Genomic DNA, 19,793 nt, shown 5'->3' with positions numbered 1-19,793 from the left:
TTTGTGTTGGATTTGGATGGACGAGTTTTGGCAGCAGTGGGGGTACAGGGACAGTTTCTGCAAGAAGCTGCTAAAAGCTTCAGTCCCTGTCTGATCCAACTGTCTATCTGTCCAGCTCCAAGATGGACACACCCTTGGCTATGATCAAGACCATCAGCACTGGTGGTAACACTTCTGCAGAAACAGATTTAACAGAGAAGTTATTGCTTAGGAAAGATTTCAGCCAGAGAAGGGAGGAGTGAAAATATGTGGAAGAAAGTACCCTACAGTCATGGCCATCAGGGAAGAAGGAGGCAGAGGAGGTGTTCCAGATGCTGGAGTAGAGGATCTCCTGCTCAGTCCATAGTGCATACCATGGTGAGGCAGACTTTCTCCTGTAGCACATGGATATCCACAAACTAGCAGGCATCACCTTCCGCCTCTGGAGGTCCCACATCAATGTAGGTGATGCCCAAAGGAGGCTATGACCTCTTGAGATGCCCACACTGGAACAGGCTTCTGGCAGGACTTTTGGAAAGAGAGGAGCCCATGCTGGAGCAGGTTTGCTGGCAAGACTTGTGACCCTGTGGGAAGTAATGCTGAAGAAATCTAATCCTGCAGGACTGCACCTTGTGTAAGGAACCCACACTGGAGCAGTGTGTGGAGAGCTGAAGCCCATGGGAAGGGCTCCCATTGGAGAAGTTCACAGAGTGTCATGTAGGAGGGGAGTAGAGGAAGAGTGTGAAGAGGAAGTCGGGTGGATCTGTCACTTCTACTCCTCTCAACTTTTCAGTTTAGAGCTCTAAACTTCTGTCCAACAAGGTGTGTGTATTGATTAACTGTGCAGTGCACGTATAGCAACTTCAACTAGCTCTGAACCTGACAAATGTAGTGTGAAGCCCTTCACAGCACTGGGATGTAGAGCTACAGGAAATATAATTTTGGAATGTCTTAGCTTCCTCCACCTCTACTGGGAAGGTAGCCATCTGCTAAATTCTCTGTTACAGAACTGAACAGAGATCTTAGTTCTCTCCTAAAAGATAGCTAATGGCAGCTTTTATGTATGTGTGTGCATATAAATAGATACATACATATATAAATATATTTAAATTTATAAATAAATAAACAAAAGCTAATAGAGAATTTTCAGGCTCCAAGGTCAGGTCATGTTTCCATATGCTGAGAATTGCCGTATCTGTAGCTTCCGTCTCTTGCTATGACCAAAAAAACTTTTGCAGGGGTGGGAAGGGGGCATGAGACAAATTGGACACAGTAAGTTGAATGGAAATGTTTCATTCATATATTTGAAACTAGTCAAAACCAAAAAACAAACCAAAACTAAGTTCCCTGAGATGGAGAGAGTTATTTGAAGGGAGTGCAGTTAAACAAGCCAATTTTTTTAGAGCATCTGTTTAGAAAAAGAGAAGCTCAGATTCTTCCCTTCTCTCAAAACAATTTCTATATTTTTTTCAAATACTGTTTCAAGTAAGTCAGAAAAATCCTTGGATTAAGGATTTTTTTTCCAAAGCCCTTGATTTTATACCCCCAAAAGATTAAAACAGAATTTCTAGTAACTCGCTGTCACATCATATCAATTCACAGCAGCATCCTGCATTAATGTGTCTTCTTTTCTTGTATTTTTTAGTGCTTATGCAAACCTTCTTGGAAAGATGATTCCTACAGCTGAGGTATGCTGCAATTAGTATGCTATAGATAGAGAAATGCATAATGTGCACAGTATATCATTTGTCAATGGTAGCCTAAAGAATTGGTTCCTACCCTGTTAGAATTCTTGAACAAAAGTATCTGATATGCCAGATCCATCTCAGAGAATCAAGTGTGAGAAAATTTAAAATTCTGTGTTCAGTGCTTTATCTGCAGAGTATGCAGCAGCTAATTTATGTGGCCAATATTGAGTAGTAACAGTATAAGAAAATATGAAAGAGTTTTTCTTTTATGAAGCTGGTTATGATGTATATGAAATTGGAAGGTAGAGAGGGTCCTTTGGGAAAATACTATATAAACAGCAATTAAATACTGTATTGTAATGAATATACACTAGGGGATAAAATCTCAGTTCTGCAGGCATTCTTAGTAGCATATCCTAGCTCTCCATGAGTCTAACTATCTTGCAGACCGATAAGCAATTTCTGTAATCACAGAATGGTTTTGATTGAAAGGAACCTTAAAGATCATCTACTTCCAATCCCCCTGCCATGGCCAGGGACACTTTTCACTAGACCAGGTTACTCAGAGCCCCATCCAGCCCGGCCTTGAACACTGCCAGGGATGGGGCATCCACAACTTCTCTGGGCAACCTGCTCCAGTGCCTCATCACCCTCACAGTAAATATATATATTATAGAGAAATCTGAAATATTTTTCTCTTTTACATTAATAGATTTACCTACATTTTATTAAAGATGATAGAAAAAAACTGTTCCCAAGAAAAAAATAGTGATCTCTGCTGTATTTTTATTAGCAGCAGTTGCATTTACAGTATAAATTGTGCTGTTATTATTTTTATTTTTTATTTTTAATGTGCAATCTATAAGACTAGTACAGATGCTTTGATATTCTGGTTTTTTTTTAGAGTAGCTTGACAATAAATTTTATATTTATTTTATTAGAAGTAAAAAAATTTGCATTTGCCAGTTGCTCTGCTTTCTCAGAAATATGGTACAAATGACTGCTGATTTAGCAAAATCATTAATTTGGTAAACATGAGTAACACATTTTTGCCAAATCAATATTTTTAGATAAAATAGAGGAGCATTTTATATATACAGGGGCATTCAAAACTGTGTATTTATTTTGACAAAAATGTTCCCAGATATTGATATGTTTCTAAAAACAGTTAGATTTCAGTTTTTTGTGAAACCTGAACTTACTGATGCCGTTCAGTATAATGGCAAAATATATCTTAACAGAAATTTGAAAATTCAAACAAAAGTGTTTTTCTATTTGCATTTTTTTCTTTATTGTTAGAGAACATCTCAAGTCAAGAAAAACACCTAAAAATGAAGTGTAACATTGATGTCATTATCTAGTTATACAGCTGTCAGCAATACTGGTCATAGTTTGATCAAAATAACAGTAAAAGTTGCTGCTTAACTAACTAGCCCAGAAAATTAGATCCTGTTTTGCTATGTATATTTATGTTAGTTGATTTTAATGTGCTACTTAACAGCAGAAGCAACAACATAGTAAGCCTTTTATCCATGGTTTCAGAAGTGTAGCAGGTTTTCTTTCATCTTTTTTACTATTTTTTTCTTCTAGCAATAATAATATTAATGATAGTTAAAAAACCCTTAGTGTTGTGATCGATGTCAGTAAATGAAGGCTGTACCCCTCAAATGTAAGAAGTAATTGAAGTTTTCACAGCATCTGAGAACATTCCCATGGTGTTCTACCAATAAACCAGAATTTCCTGTATGCTACCCTCTCACTTAGTGCCTGAAAGAACATCCTTGAGAGTGAAACCAAAGATTTTTTGACACATCAATTCTAAACTTTCCCAGTCTCTTAAAAGTAAATATTAAACTATATATAAAAATTCTGTAACTTTCTTTTAATTATGAGATCAGGTAGCATTTATTTTCCTTATGTTTTGTATTGTAGTTCACAAATGGGTAATAAACAGTTAATATATTTAATGTCTATGGCTTTTGTAACCTTTATTTTTTCATACTGACATAAAATAACTTGCTTTGGAGAGTAATGCAAGACTTTTTTACCAGAATGTCCCACAGGTATAGCCTATGAACGAGAAAATCTAATTTACAAGTCTTTCAAAAAGACAAATTAAATAGCTTGTATTCCTATGACTTATTTTTGACCCACCTTTCCTCCATAGCTACATCTCCTGGAAAAATAAAAGAGCTTGCATCATTATTCTTTCCAGCCCTTTTCCTTCTTATCTCTTTTTCTCTTACAGTTTTTTTCTTAATTTATCTGTTAACAATGTCTTGCTTTTACACTTGATTCTGGACATGACAAGAAAGATCAAGAAGGAAACGAAGTAGCATGGGAGAAAGTTCTTTATTATCCTCTCTCACTCTTGCTCATGGTGCTCAGGGTGCTTTGAGTGTGTAATAGTACCATGTAATTCTCTCGTGTTGAACTTCTGGGTATTTTGGTGTGTGAAATCTATTGTTCATCACAGCTCTTAGATGTGTTTTCTTCCCCTGGGGGAAATTTGTCCAAAGTCAATAAGCATTCTGCTGTGGCTTCCTTAGAAACCACTTTCCCTGAAGTAGTTAGCGTCTTCTTATTATCTGCTAGTGAAGAGTCCTCAACCTGATTTCAGTATTTGGCATTGTTGATAATTGCATCTTCCTTAATTATCTCCATAGCAATCCTAGTTGTCTTACCAATCTAACCCATTTTTTCTACTTCTTTGTGTTGAAAAGCCTTCTGCTTATAACATAACAAAGTTAGACTTATGATCTTCCACTGCACATTCCAGCTATACAACCATCTTCTATTTCCTTGTCTACATTTAGTAAGTTCCCATTATTGCTTTATAAAAATAAATTCTGAGTGTTTTATTACATATTTTAAGGACCTGAATACCAGGTTACAAGCTTAACTGTTGGAAATAGAATTATTAGTAAGACATGAGATCACAAAATATCTATCAACTTTGTGAAAGAATATGCAAATAATGTAAAATAGCTAGATAAAAAGTGGCTACTTCATGTTTCAGAAACTTGAAAAAATAATTGTGACCCAAGACAATGCTCTGTAGTTTTGTTTGTTTGTTTGTTTGTTTTTGTTTTTGTTGTTGTTGTTGTTTGTTTGTTTGTTTTTAAATCTAGTCACATTGAGTTGCTGTGATAGGTTATAATTAGTGGCCATATGGCCTTTTAGAATAGATGTTCAGGCAGTAATGTTTCTGGTAGCATAGGTTTAGCAGTTTTAGTGATTGACTCAGCAAATCCTATCAGTAGTACAAAATCATCAGGACCTTGGAGGAATTCTTGCTGAACCAATAAGGACAAAGAGTTCTATTAGTGCGTCCTGGAATCTACAGTCTTTTCCTGGTGTAGTTATCCTGGAGACGTTATCCTTCTACGTGGAGAATTAAATTTAACTTTCTCTAACAGGAAAATTTGTCAAAACCTATATTGCATAAAGATTTGAAGGGAGCTGTCCATATGATGCATACAGAGATGTACATGACTCTTTTCTAAAAAGAATGCAGGTATATTTTACAGAAAAATCTAGGTGTAGCTTCCCTTAACAAATGCAGATTTCATAATTTCATTTTGTTTTGGTTTTAAATTTCAGAAGAGTCAACAAGTTATGTGGCACAATTTAACAAAATTCCAACTAGGTTTTTATATTACATGTTATGGTATGTTATGTTATGTTATGTTATGTTATGTTATGTTATGTTATGTTATGTTATTAATGCATATCTCCTAATATCAGGTTCCCTCTCTAATCATTGAGTCCAACTAAGAGATTGAAGCTAATGAAATCTGTCCTGACCATCTGCAGAAAAGAGAAGCAGTATATAAAACTTGCATAGCAAATGCAAAACAACACCCCTTTTCTACAGAAGGAGATATGTCTAGAGAAGACATAAAGACTGACTATGGAGGAACTGCTTGGGATCTGAGAGCTCTGACTTCTGACCATGATGTAACCACACTCTAAATTGGTCACATGTGCTCCTTTTGCCTAAGTTTCATGGTGCTATGTTGCAGACTCTTTGGCTAGTACCCTCTTTTCAGACAAGCTGCTCCAGGTGGGCAGAACAGCCCTGCCAAGGGCAACTATATCCTTTTCCATGAAGCTGGGGAGCTGGCAGAGTGGAATGTTATATCCTGCCAAATGTGTCTGAGGAGCACAGCAGGCGCAGTGGGTTCTGCAGTGTATTTCTGAAGTTGTCTGCCTTTCTAAATATTCATTCAACTGGAGAGCTGTACTGGGATACAATATCACAGATTCGACTATGGATTCTGGTAAGAAGTATGTGTCAAAAAAAAAAAAAAGATTCAGGAATAATGCAGAAGGGTAGAGGAAAGCAGTAGTCTTGACTAGAGACTAGGTTAAAAGAGGGAAACACATTGATATAGCTCAAAGTTGGTGCTTGAGGCCTTGCTCATGTGTGGTTTTTTTCTGCTTTGTGGTTTAACCCCATGTGGTTACTGTGCTAAAAAGAGAGAGAAAGGACAGCAACACACATGGACCACTTTAGGGAAAAAAGGCCAACTTTATTGTACAGACAGCCCATATTTAAAGTGTGTTACGTGCAGTTAGGATAGGACAGTAGCTCATTGGACAATTGGGAAAAACATCCTTGGGACAGTACCTCAGGATGTATCCTACGGGAAAGACACCAGGTGTTAATCTTTATTATGAATTCCACTCTGTTTTTCACCATATTATCACCCTGGGAGACTGCCTCCCTAACTGAAGCTGTAGTCAGCTTGTCAGCCTGGGAATGGACCTGAGAGTCAGGAGAAATCCAGGCCTGAAAAGAATTTCCAAGCTGTAATTCTCTAATTCTCTAAATGTGTGTGATCACAACCCCAGCTGTCAAATGAGCTCCACACAAGTCATTCACTCCACTATGTCACGTCTTCTTCTGGATGGGGGAGAGTATAGGAATGGTAAAAGTAGAAAACTCATGGATTGAGAGGAAGACCATTTAATAGAGAAAGCAAAAGCTGGGCACACTAGCAAAACAAAACAATGAATTAATTAATTGCTTCCCATGGGCAGGCAGGTGTTCAACCATTCCCAGGACATTAAGGTCCCATTATGTGTGACAGCTGCTTGGGAAGACAAATACCATCAATCCAAGTGTCTCCCTCTTACTTCTTCACCCAGATTTATATGCTGATCATGATGTCATAAGGATTTAACAATGGCAAGTGTCTGAGTACATGTTTTTCTTTAAGCAAGTTTTTATAGAAATCACATTCTTATTCGGTGATGTCCTATGGCAGATAATTTTTCTAGAGTTTTTTTCCCTCAATGGATCAAGGCTGCGACTGTCACTTTGACCAATAAACATCAAAAACAATCAGTTCTTCTTCTTGGATCCATGGGTGGTGAGATCTTTCACTCTTATAGTTTATCTCTTCCATATATATTTTCTTAAGCAGGATCTTGGTTTATCTATCTAAAAATCTATTTTTAGATAATAATAACCAAAATCTCTGCATGTCTCCTTCACATTGCAAACCAATTCTTCTAAAATAAGCATACATACATACATATATACATATATATAAATATATATTTATCAACAGTGATCCTTCAGTGTCATTTCGCTCTAATGTCTACTAATGGATGAATTAACAAGAATCTGAGATACCCTGGCCTTCCAGAGTCGGTTACAACACCCCCACCCCCGAAATAGGCTTCAAAGTCAAGGATTTGGCCTCAAATATTTTGTTGTCAATATAAGCCAACAGAAACAAAATTATGAAAATTTTCCCTCAGCTTTCAGTGTGGGAAGCTCCATGAAGAGCTAATCCATACTCTTAAGTGTGTTTTTCAGGTTCTGCTTTATTTTCACCCTTCTCACCACCCTCTCCAGTGGCACAGAGTGTGATTCAGGGCAGTGAACCCTGGGTCTATTTCTCTAAACGCAGGAACCCATCCTTTCTTGTTGTTAGGGTTAGCAGTTTTGTCTGTGAGTGATATTTTTGGTAGCCTTCTGGGTGGCAGAGGAAGTGGCATAGAAACAGCAAAAGTCTATGCCCACTAGGTTTTTCCTACAGAAAACAATGAAACACCCTTCCTTTTTTTTATTACTATTTCATGCTTTTGTTCTCTATATATCTCAGTATGATAATGGTAGTACAGCAAATAATTTCAGTGCTATATTATACAAAAAAAAATGGGAAAAAATAAAGGAAAGGTCCACATGGGAATGATAATATTTATATATGAATGTAGTGTACAAAATGTGTTTATGCTACTGAGATTTAAATTTCCATATCTGACATATTGGTGATTTGTTTTTCTTTGATTACATCCCAAGAAGCAGCACAAGAAATGTATGCTGTTAACAGCTGATACATTGAATGTCATGTTTAATGTTTTTCAAACGTAATCAAAATATTTAATATTTTCTTGTGGTTTCTGCTGTATAATGTTGAAATTAAAGCAAATGAAACATCATATTTTTTTAATATTCCTTAGGAATGCAAGAGAACCTATAAATGACACATACTGGGCTGATTCAAGCATATTGCTGTATTAACATAGACATTTCTTTTTGAAAACATACACATAAAAATCGCAGCAGGATTGTAAGTTTGACATTCCCATGCCCCAGAGGCTTTATGCTTATGTACTAGTACTCAGAAATGGAGACCCTGTTTTTTTCTCTTTTTTTTTTTTTTTTTTTTTTTTAAATGCTGACCAGTAATGACAATTTAATAGGGGTATTTTGGATGTATAGAAAAGTCTGTCAGTGGAGAAGCCCTGCAGAACCAAGTCTGCATCTCAATATTATGCAATAAAACAAAAAGGATTCTATGTACAATTATTTAATATTGCAGATGATACTCTGTAAAAGGGCAATATTTTCTTACTTCTTCATTCTGTTTCCATTCCTTATGTCCTAGCACAATGGTTTTCTACTGAATTACTATTTGCTCTTTTCAAAGTAAATTTAAACTGTGAGGAGGAAATGAGCATCTACATTTTTCTTGGGGACATACTTCTATAGTGTAAGAAATATCAGTGGTTTGATATTCAATTTCCTTATTGTGTATCTATAGATCCCTATTCATAAATCTATATTGAAGATCTTGTGTGTCTGAAGAGAAGTATATTGTAAACCATGTCTATGAGACTTTTTTTTTCTGCTCTTCTCAAATTTGAATGATGCAATTCTACAGTGGAAAATTGCTTGGGCTTAAGGACACTTCTTGTTTCATTTGTTTAAGTTATTTTAAGCATTCTATAGTTCACAGACAGGCCAAGTTATTTCTTAATTTATGTGATATGAGAAGAAACTTTACCATTTGACAATTTTTTACCACAAAATCTTCTCCTTCCTTCTGTTTCACTTTTCCCTCCAGAAGTTTTAATTGAAGAACTATGGGTGATGCATGAGCAGAAAGGAACACAGCTTGACTTTCTTCTGTGCTGCATTTGAGGCATGAGTAAGAATGAAAACAATATTTCTACTAGAATACTGAGAAAATATGATCTTGAATACACTGCCACGTAATAAATTTGGAATCCCCACTTTTGTTGAACTATTTCCTAGGCTAGAATTATATTGCCTGCTAACAATTACAAAATATAAGATACTCTTTTAGAAGGAGAAATTGTATTTGCAAGTATTTTGAAGTTACTACACAAAATCCTTAAGAAAACCCCAGGCTACTTAAATAAATTAAGTCTTTTTTGGCTTTATTAATCTTTTGAATACAAATAATATAATATTTTTTATGATTGATAGTTGAAAGGGATTTGAAAACAATCACTGTTGATGCAATGATAAACAATACTAATTCACAAATTTAGCCTTTTCTAGTTTTGTGGTTCTCCCTTTTTCTAAAACCAAGAGCCTAGTGCAGACATATAAACAGATTTCTGATTAGCCAATTTCTATTCTTTGCCATTGACCATATTTCTGACAATCCACTCTTGGTCCCTTGATCAGTCTATTTGCATTCTGTGACTCTTGTTTAAAAATATGCTCAAAATGTTTGATATTAATTTTTGCTCCCAAATTTCTGTATTCTGTAATCTTCCCACGCATCTAACCCTTTTCATGATATCATTCTGATATATATATATATATATATCTATTTTATGATATAGTCTGATGTTTCCCAAATTATAACTTGAAATCTCTGATCCACAGCAATTAGTAAAAAACTCGTATATAAATGTCCTTCTTTGTTTTGCTCCTTCTCAAAGCATGATTATTGCATGAAAGTAAAATAATAATTTCCAGGAGAAAAGATGGACAAAGAAATGTGCAGTAAGCCCTAAATATTGCAGAAATATGCCCCTATGAGAAGGGATTCATAAGTCTGAAAGCATGTCTAGCTTTATTAGAGCAGCTAATACAGTTAGAAGATACTACCTCTTTCCTCAGGTTTTCACTCTATTGCAAATGTATAAATGTATGAATTAATTTGGATTGCATCGCTAGTAGGTATGTGTTTGTATCAACGATGTAATGCAAATATCTTTTTTTTATTGTTGTTGTTATTATTTTAAGTGTTTTCCATAAAATCAAGAGAAAGACCTTTAACACGTGGGAGTTTTTACCTCTAAAAATTACAGCTTTGCTATGAGTTTAGTGTTGATAAGTACAGCAGCACGTCACTGACTTGGGAAGAAAAATGCAGTGGGTGAAATCTGGCCCTTATGCTATTGCTGTGCAAAAACTGGCTGTAAAACAGAGCAGGGTTGGCTGAACATCAGTGACAACAAATATTCTGGCACTGTTGTGCAGGATGGCTGAAGGCACTCATCCATGGCACGGAAGAAAACACACTGGCATTGCTTTAGAAAAGATAAAACTTCCCCTTTGGTCAGTAAGTTGCAGATGGCAGCATATGTGTTAGCAGGTGGGGAAGCTGTTTACTCTCTTTGGCTCTCACTCTGGTTCCCGTTGGATATTGCTGTGTTGCCTGGTGCTCATTCTGTATCCTAATTTGAGCATTAGTTGAAACAAAGCCCTGCATTGACACAGTGGATGGGGTTGAAAAGCCTCTTCATGTCTTGCTTTCTCCCTGCATCCCTGCTAAGTGCTGTTCAGGCTTGTTCCTAAAGATTTGTCATTAAATTACAAATCTGGAATTGCTGAAGAAAAATTAAGGTTTTTTCAGCAATCAAAAGATAATGTCTCATCAAGAAATCAAATGAAAAGACATGGAAGGAGTCCTTAGGAATAAAACCCAATCAGTTCTGAAGGAGTGGAGACCAGCTGGTGTTGAGTACTACAACCTGATATTCTTCTACTGTCCACGCCTTCTGGACCACTGTAATCTGCTTTAAGTAAGAGATTAAGGACAGAGCTACTTCTTTTCAAATCTGAGCATATTCCTGCAGTCTTTAGGGTTTAATGTACATTTCTTTATCTATCTTTTTTCCTTTGTATCTGGAATTAAAAGCTTCTTTCATTCATTTTCCTGCACAAGGCAAGCCCAGGAAAGCAACTGAACTTATCCTCTTGAAACTATCTTGGATTTCTCCAAAACACATACTTGTCCAAAGAACAACTTAGTTTGGAAATAATCTTTGATTCACAGTCACATGGAAGGTTTTCTTCTTTTAAGATGTTTGAAATTTCTGGGGCAGTGAAATCTAATTACAAGCAAAATTTCTGCTTATATTTATCAGTGAAGGTACATAAATTAAAGTCTCCTAAATCATTAGCTCTCCTCAAGGCAGTATGGCCTGTGGACAGAAGAACAGGTTTTTGCTTCTGTCTTCAGTATTGTCGCTGGGCGTTTTGGGGGGAACTGGCGCACAAATAAGGGCTTTGCCTACCTGTGAAACAGTGATAATGACACTGACCTTCTTTGTAAGAAGGCTTTAAAAACTAGGAATAAAAGCATTATATAAGAAGTAAGTATTATTATTGTTGCCCCTAGCAACTAGCAGCCTGCTTCCTGCCAGCTGAAAGAGCAAGTCTCAAGTGACAAAAATCCCAGTCCTAAATTTCTTCTCACTGCTTTTACTCATGAAACTCTTTTTTTGCCTTCTTCCTCTAGCATGTGCCAAAAATCTACTTACATGATTAAATGGTTGGGGTGGTCATTCTGTCTCCAGCTGCTGGCGGGAAAGGAAGGCTATAATGATCCTGGACAGGTTTTGGGATCCTGTGCTCCTCCAAAAGAGATCCATGCACTACTCAAACTGATCATAAACTGTTTCTAGTCTAGGCTAAATGTCTACCCATAACTTGACAAGCAAAATGAAGGCCAGAACTATAAGAATTGAACAATGTTATAATTTTAATCCCACCAAAATCAAGATCTGTATTTGTGCAGTCACACTTTGCACAGCCTGTCATTCCCCTGTGAGAAGTGATGGGAGAAATGCTTTCCACGCTGACTCTAAAAGCAAATGCTTTTAAAATTACAGAGTTCATTCCAAGCTTGATAAAGGTATATTAATATGTGTTATGACAGGAGCTGTGTCAAATTCCATGATAAAATGAACAAATTAGAAATGTGTTCATATGAAAATGCATTTCCTGCTAAAACAGTGAGCAAGAAAAAGACATTGGAGTTGTGACAAGACAGTGCCGCTTCAGCTCTTACTGGTGATCTGAAATTTTTCTAAAAAGTATTCTAATGAATTTTGCTGGAGTGGGAGAAAGGTGCTTTACTTTTAATGTGAATGATGGAGGGTGGGAAGTAAAAGGAAAGTACATGTTCCTGGATTTCCTATGTTGCAGCATGCCCTGTGACAGCCAGTGGGCTGATTCCAAGCAAAGGCAATCACTTCCCCTGTAGAAATAACGTCAACGTGATTTCTTTGGAACAGAAGAACTTTGATATTCACAACAATCTTTTCTGCATTTAGTTCCTGTGAGATTTTAATGAAGATGAAAAATCCTAAATTTGGAAGTGATTTTTAAGTAGAGTTCAGGCCAGATCTCTCCTCATTTGAATTATGATTCATGAACTGAAATTGAATCAAAGAGTAAAATATACCTTCTAACAAAAGGATGCTAGAACAGCATAAAACTATCTGTGAAATCAGATTATTTTATATCTGCTAGTTTGCACTTAGTGGAATCTGTTCCTGTGCTCTGTCATGGATATTTTTCCTTTTAGATGGACATCACTGTTTCATGAGTTGTGGTAGCAAATGGTTGCTGTTGGCAAACCTTTTAGATAATAAAATGGGGATTTTTTAAAATATATGCCTACATATACACTCATGTATACATATAGAACAAAAAACCAGCTGCCTATAAAATATCCATGCCTGCTCCTGAAAAATTCTCCTAGAATTCTTCTCCCATTCATCTTCTTCTTATGGTAGAAGCAAAAAAAGTGATACCCCCATTCTGTCTTCTTATTTTTGTTTTTGAAACTTCTCGTTTGTCTACAAAATCAATTGTAAAACATAAAATGTAACAATACTCCAATATGCAATGACCCAGACGCTTATGTGCCTTATCTGCTTAGCACAAGTGAGAAATGAAGTGTAAATATAACTTTAAAATATTACTTTCACTGTAAATTAGACCACTAGCAGTTGAAATGCCTTTGGTAAAACAAAAAGTGTTAATGTCTGTTGTGATCAATGCAGAAGAAATATGAAACGAAAGTTTCATGTACCTTTTTTTTTGTTGTGTGTGACTATTCTGCTCTAAAAACAGTCATCTAATGAAAAGACTAAAAATTTTAGGCATTTTTATGTATGATGGTTGTTGCAGATAGGTTGCTTAACCTGGCATAATGAGGAACCTGTTTTGGCATTTCATTGAAAAATATAACCTTCTGTGGGAGATCATCTCCAGCATTATTTTGTACTAAGACTGCTTATCAGAGTAAGCTTGTAGGTCCATAAGAATAGCACAAAAGTCAGTTTAAGTGAAAAGAAATAGAAAATACATAGATATTACAAAACAAGACCTCCATCAACCTGGAATGGTTTTATGTTTGTCTTTTTCTTTTTTTTTTTTTTTTTTTTTTTTCCCTTGGAACATTCACTTGACATTTTTCTGTGTTCGTTTTTACTCCTTTTTCTCTGCTTATTTGTTCTTAACCCTGGAGAGAGCCCATTCAAAATCGATTTAAGTCTGTTCAGAATGATCACTAAATCTAACAGTATTTCCTTGGGAGTTACTAAATTTGTCTTGGTCCTTAGCAATCACAAGTAAGTTTTCTGCTGGAGATCGAGTCAGTCTTGTAAATTCTAAGTTTTCCCAACTGCTTCTTCTCCTTTGCACTGAACCACAACAGAGTGGTTCTGAGTGGTATAAAAAGGAAACCTTAGTGAAATCAGCACTATAAAAAGTACTTTTTCCTTTCTCTTGAGCCTTTTCTAAGGTCCCAAGTCCTTGAATCCCCCAGTGAGAGATATCTGACATATTAGACAATCCCATGGATCCGGAACTTTGGTCAACAAGCACAGTTGACTTCACAGAGGATGAAGATGTGCATAAACATGAAATGCCCAGCACTTCAGTGCCTTAGTTTTCTCACAGAGGGAGAAAAATCTGCAGAAGCATCACTGGAAGGAATTCTGATCTCTCATCTCTCTCCTTGCTTTTTGATGCCTAACCAGTATGGTGTATCCCATTGTCAATCAGCATTTCTGCCCATTATTGGACCAATATTATTTGCCTATCCAGCTGAATCCTGGTTTCTACTGGTCTTTTTTTGTAAGATGTGTGCATCAATATCACTCATCTTGAAATGTCAAAAGAAGCTAACAACTTAGTACCATTTTATATGGTACAATTCAAAGACATTTTTTGTGTCAGTTAATTCCTTTGACCACACTAGGGTAGGAGTATCCATGATGCATCCAGGTCTTCCAAATGTGGACCTGTAAAACCATCAATAACCATCAAACTCCAAGAGGTCTCTCATAATCTCCTTTTCCTCCTCTGTGTCTTTGGGAATCAACTTTGTCAACTACTTTTATTCATTGTGAGAATGCTTGAAATTCCCAGTAATTTTATGAAATTACTTGTTTTACTATGTATACTACATGAATTTCTGTGATCTGTAAATCCACATAGGTAATTTTTAAAGCACATATTGCTTTGAGAATTACAGGGCTCTTGGACTCACTAGTGAACTAACAGGAAAGCATGGGAAAGTCTCATTCCCTTGCTGACAGCAAAGGCTTTGTGTCTCTCTTTAGTGGTTATGACTCAGGGGATGAGAAAATCTAGGGTGAGAGAAGGGGAGGGAGGTACCTTTTTTGTTGATTTTCTGGACTTTCTGCTCTTCCCAAATTACCACAGTGGTACCATGACATGGTGACCATGAGCACAGCTCTACCAGAGCACTGTATGGTGACTTCTGTTATACTTCTTTTTGCTTTCTGTCACTGAAGGAAAACAAAAACAAAAACACAAAAATACCCCCAACAAAGAAACAAAACCAAACAAACACAAAAACCCCAAAATACTGAAATAAAATTATTTCTATCTAGAAAATATAATTTTTAAGGTATTTTTATGTCTCCAAGGAAGAAGAATTCCTTACACCCTGTGCCTATTATCCTGCCTTCACTAGTAGCCTCTTTGAAGTCACACTGGTACCCTTTGATGTGTCCTGCACCAGGTCTTGACAACTTGAAAACTTAGTCAACTCCACAGAGATATACCTTGCCTGTATCATCAGTTCTTGCTTGAGGATAGATTTTAATTTTCCTCTCTCCTGTCATTTTACTGCACTGTGTGATATTCAGACTTCTGATGACAATTTACAAGATTGCTGAAAGATCTCCTCTACTGTGTAAAATGGAGGCTGGTGTACAACTTTTATAAGTCAGAGACGTTTATCCTATATTTTCTTTCTATTTTGCTATGATTCTACCCTAGTCATTTCTCTTCAGAGACATGGATTTTTATTGTCCCTCTACTTTTTCTTCTACCCCGTCTTGAGGCAATGCCTTAAAGTTACGGAAATTTAATTCAAAGACTAATGGATTCCTGCGTACTTTCACTTTGCCAGCAACAGGCTGAGAACATAGACTCCATAACTTTTGTTTTCACCTCCAAAAGACACAAAACAGAGATATGCATTCTTATGCCATCGAGTCATACACTGTATCTGCCACATATTTGCAGGTTATTTTAACATTTCTGTGACACTAAAGATTTTTTGTTTGCAACATAGTGTCACAGACCTGATGTGCATCTCACAGCAAGCTGTTCAGGTGCTTGTTTGGAACTGCATCACACAGACATTCCTTCCCCCCAGAAAAGGAGTTAAGTGCAAAGAAACTTGAGATACATCCTTGGACTGGCAGAAGAGTATGGTAGAAGGACTAAATAGAGAATAATAAATACATATTTTTGATAGATAATCTGAAAGTCAACACAGTAGAAAGATAATTAGTAGGCAGGAGAGTGTTCTGTAGTCTGGCTGAAGGGTCTCTGAGGCTGCAGCCTCTTTATTACTTCTCTGATAAGAGATGAGTGCCTCAATAGTCCACATAGCATTGTCAATGTGTATCTTAAGTTTCTTTATGAAAAGACCTGAAAAATCACTAATTAATATAGAGAAAACTTTGAAACATTATTATTTTGGACATCTGTAGGTGGTGGTTTTCCTTAAAGTCAGTATTAAAAATGGAAATGCTATGAATAATGTACTTCCTATATTGTTGAAACTGTTTCTTCTTTTCCATACATTTGATGGTTTTATATTTTACAGGTTTTCTATTTTAAACTTTAATGGTTCCTTAGATCCCCAGGCATGTATCTGTTAAGTCCTCTCAGTGGTCATCTGTTCATATAAGAAGGTATGTGTGAGTGAGTTTCACCATGAAACTATTATTATGCCATATAGCAATACACATTGCAAGTCAGAGTGCTTTTATTTATAATCACCTTTTCAAAATAGTTTTTTCTGTTGTCTCCAGTGCATTCCGATCACAGAGCACTCTACCCATATCATTCTTGAACAGTACATTGCAACCACTAATCCAATATAAGAAGATGCAGTCAAAAATGAAGTATTGCACAATACGAAGTTTCCTTTGTTCAGAAAGACCGGACAATTTTTTATGATTAAAAAAGTACATAAGTAGTGTTTTTATAAATTCTAATTTATTTAATAAAAATACAAAAATATAAATATACATATATAAAAATATCAGGATGAATCAACACACAGACATTCTTTAACTCAATAAATATGGCAGTAATATTTATATTTTTAAAATATGTTTTTGAGATTAAGATACAATGCAGATGCACACTATCCAACATAGTAGGAAAGGTAAAGCAAAGCAATTTTAAAATATGGAGTTTCCATGTCATTATTAAAGGCGCAAAAAGCCTTTTATTTTCTTTTCATTCCAAATAAAACCCTTTCATCTGAGGTTTCTAGGCAGAGAGGGTGAGTTATAGTATTTTTTTAAATCTCAATAGTTCATATTCATTCACGTTGACTTATTGATTAAGCAAACCCTTACTAAGACAACACATATTTTTTGTAAATTTTTTATTCCCAAGTAAGAGAGTAGGCCACTTTATTTATCTAGGAACATAAACAGGAATTCCACTAACACTGACCAGGTCACAGATTACTTTCTCAGTCTCGATCACTGTCCTCTCCACCATACATATCTGCTAGTTTTTTAAACCGAGGTCCCCAGTCACTGAGGTAATCATAGTCTTGGTTGCCTTCTGTGGTAAGTGATTCCAGGGAGCTGAGTGAATTTGCTATTGAATCATTTCCTTCGTAGGCATATGTTGCTAATGAATCATAAGGAGGAGCAGCTGGGTCTAAATCATTTTCCTTTAACCTTCTATGAATAAAATCTTGGACATCAATGTTTTCCCAAAGAGGTGCAGTCCGCCTTATCTGAAATATTGTTTCTGGGATAACATCTCTTCTCATCTTACTTTCCTCCCTTGCTTCTGGATTTCTCAGAGTGCCAATGTCAAAAGCCTGAGTGTCTTCTTCACCACCTCCTTCATCGTTGTAGGTCACAATATTGTCTCGGACATCATCCTTTGAGATGATCAAGGGTTCTTTCTTCCTCTGTCTCTTGAGAGCCGTAAACAAGACAACTAATACTAAAAAGGAACAAAAAATGAATTAAGAAATGAAAGTTAGGGTGTAAATAAACGAGGCAAAATTTTGCCTCATCTTTTGCCCTGGAAAGGTTTTAAGGTTGGAATGGGATTCTTAGTAGGACTATAGTAGTAAAATCTATCTCCAAGTTTAAGTTAATAAGAGAAAGTATTAATGATTTTATAGCCATCAAAAACTTATTCTTTTTTTTTAAACCTGTGGGAGAAATGACCAAAATATTTAATATTTTAAAAAAAATTGCAACTAAACTGAGGGTGAAAAGTAAACAATGCTATATAATATTATCTTACAAAGGTTTGACTTTGATTTTAGTTTTGTAAGTACCACCTTTAGAGCAGTCACAAAGGGTCCTTTCATCAAATGCCCTTGGATCCCTTTGGCAAAAGTTATTCACACTCTTGAAAGCTACTGATTTAGGCATTCCCAAGTGTTTAATTCACTTCTGAATATGGGATCTACAGGAGCCTCTGAAAATAAGAACCTGAAGACCTTAAGCTATCAATATTATTGACAAAACTACTTTTGCTTCAGTGACTGCAAGAACTGAAATCCAGTCTTTGTTACTAAATGTTTCTTTTGAAAAAAAAATGATCCCTTTAGTTTATGAAGTGCTAGTTGAATAACTCTTTCTTCTTAAGAGGTAAGGTTTGATACAAAAATGAAGCTCTATAAGGGGAGATAAAAAAATGAAGTTAGGATTTGTAAATACACTCTGGTGTCTAAATGCTATTGATTTCAGTAGCAATTCAATGCTTCAGTGTATTTAAAAATCTGACTGTCTCTCCAGTAGTTGGAGTAAATAAAAGAGGCCAGAAAGACCATCTGTCAAGGAGACATAAGACATAAATTACAACAGTGCTGAATGGTTTGTTGAGTCTTAGGAGCTAAGTTTTTCATCTGAATCACCTGAGTACTGGTAAATAAAATATAAAATTGGAAATGCTGCAGGTAGAGAGAGGGGAACAGAGATCTTCCACATGCCATGGTATTATGCTATGAATATAAAGGGTGCTTCATTCTGTTTTATTTGGGTTTTCTTCCTCGCACCTGTACAGAGGCCCTTCTTTTCATAATGCTAGATGAGAATCTACATATTTTAGTAAGTTCAGGAACTCCATGTAGGAGAAAAGGACAGATAGCTGAAAGGTTATTATGAAGTGTCTTTCACAGCCTGGTACTTAATGTCTCACCTATGTTGGGATGTTGACAGCAGACGATTATAACACATTACACCTTGTTGAAAAATTAAATAAGATACTGAGTATCACACTAGATGTAGACTAAAAATTATATTTAGATGCTTCACAGCCACATATTTCTTTGACTTCATATATGTAGGCAGAGCCAAGTAGAACAGGGCCTCTTAACCCTGGAGCTGAGAGACACAAAGTGGTCATACTTATTCTACACAGCAATATTCCCAGATCCTCTTCTGACTCTCATGTGCCATTCCTGTGGCCCCAAGGCATATTTTAGGTTTCGATAAATTCAAAATTTAGTACAGATTTGTTCAACCTGTGCTAAAGCATTTCAGCCAATCAGATCAATGTTCTCATTGTGAGTGAGTAAGGCCATGTATTTCATGCTCCATTTTTTTCATGCTCCATGTTGAGGTGTACAGGATGACTGTCAAGATGCAGAGCTTGTTGACAAGGTGTTAAGAACTGTGCAAGGTTAAGAGCCAGGTCTGGCAGAGTTTGAACCATAATTTTCTCCTGAAAGTAGTGGCCTTCAAGTTCTGCCTTTCAGACTATGTCTGGGTAACATCCTGGGGAATCCAAGGGGGCTGATGCTGAAACCAGGCCAGCAGCAATGCCGGAACGTAAGCAGTTTATCTATCAGTTTGTCAGAGCTCAAGCTCCCTCCCTTAAGCCCAGTACAGATATAGTTTATAGATATTGCCCTTCTTTTAATACCTATAGCAAATATTAGGAGGATCACAGAGTTATCTTGAATCCAGGGTAAAGGCTGAAAAAAAAATCCCCTTATATAAACTGACACCTGTAGCTTCCCACTGACCCCCTAGCAAGCTATGTTTTCAAGGGAAGGTGGGAAAGGAAAGAAGTTTTCTGCA

At 36.2% G+C, this 19,793-nt stretch overlaps 1 protein-coding gene across 3 annotated transcripts in view; it reads right to left on the bottom strand.

Moving 5' to 3' along the window:
• Positions 1-16,706: 16,706 nt before the first annotated feature.
• CDH9 (cadherin 9) overlaps positions 16,707-19,793 on the bottom strand; it is a 97,663-nt gene continuing 94,576 nt past the window's right edge. For all 3 annotated transcript variants that reach the window (XM_088170540.1, XM_088170553.1, XM_088170549.1), the window contains exon 12: positions 16,707-17,700. In XM_088170540.1, the coding sequence (XP_088026666.1) occupies positions 17,213-17,700 (488 nt within the window). In that variant the 3' untranslated portion in view covers positions 16,707-17,212. The remainder of the gene's footprint in view (positions 17,701-19,793) is intronic.

This window comes from Sturnus vulgaris, chromosome 1, assembly GCF_052056855.1.
Source record: "Sturnus vulgaris isolate bStuVul1 chromosome 1, bStuVul1.hap1, whole genome shotgun sequence".
Lineage (NCBI taxonomy): Eukaryota > Metazoa > Chordata > Aves > Passeriformes > Sturnidae > Sturnus > Sturnus vulgaris.
The sequence above is the reverse complement of the archived record's forward strand: the minus strand, read 5'-3'. Positions and strand labels throughout refer to the sequence as shown.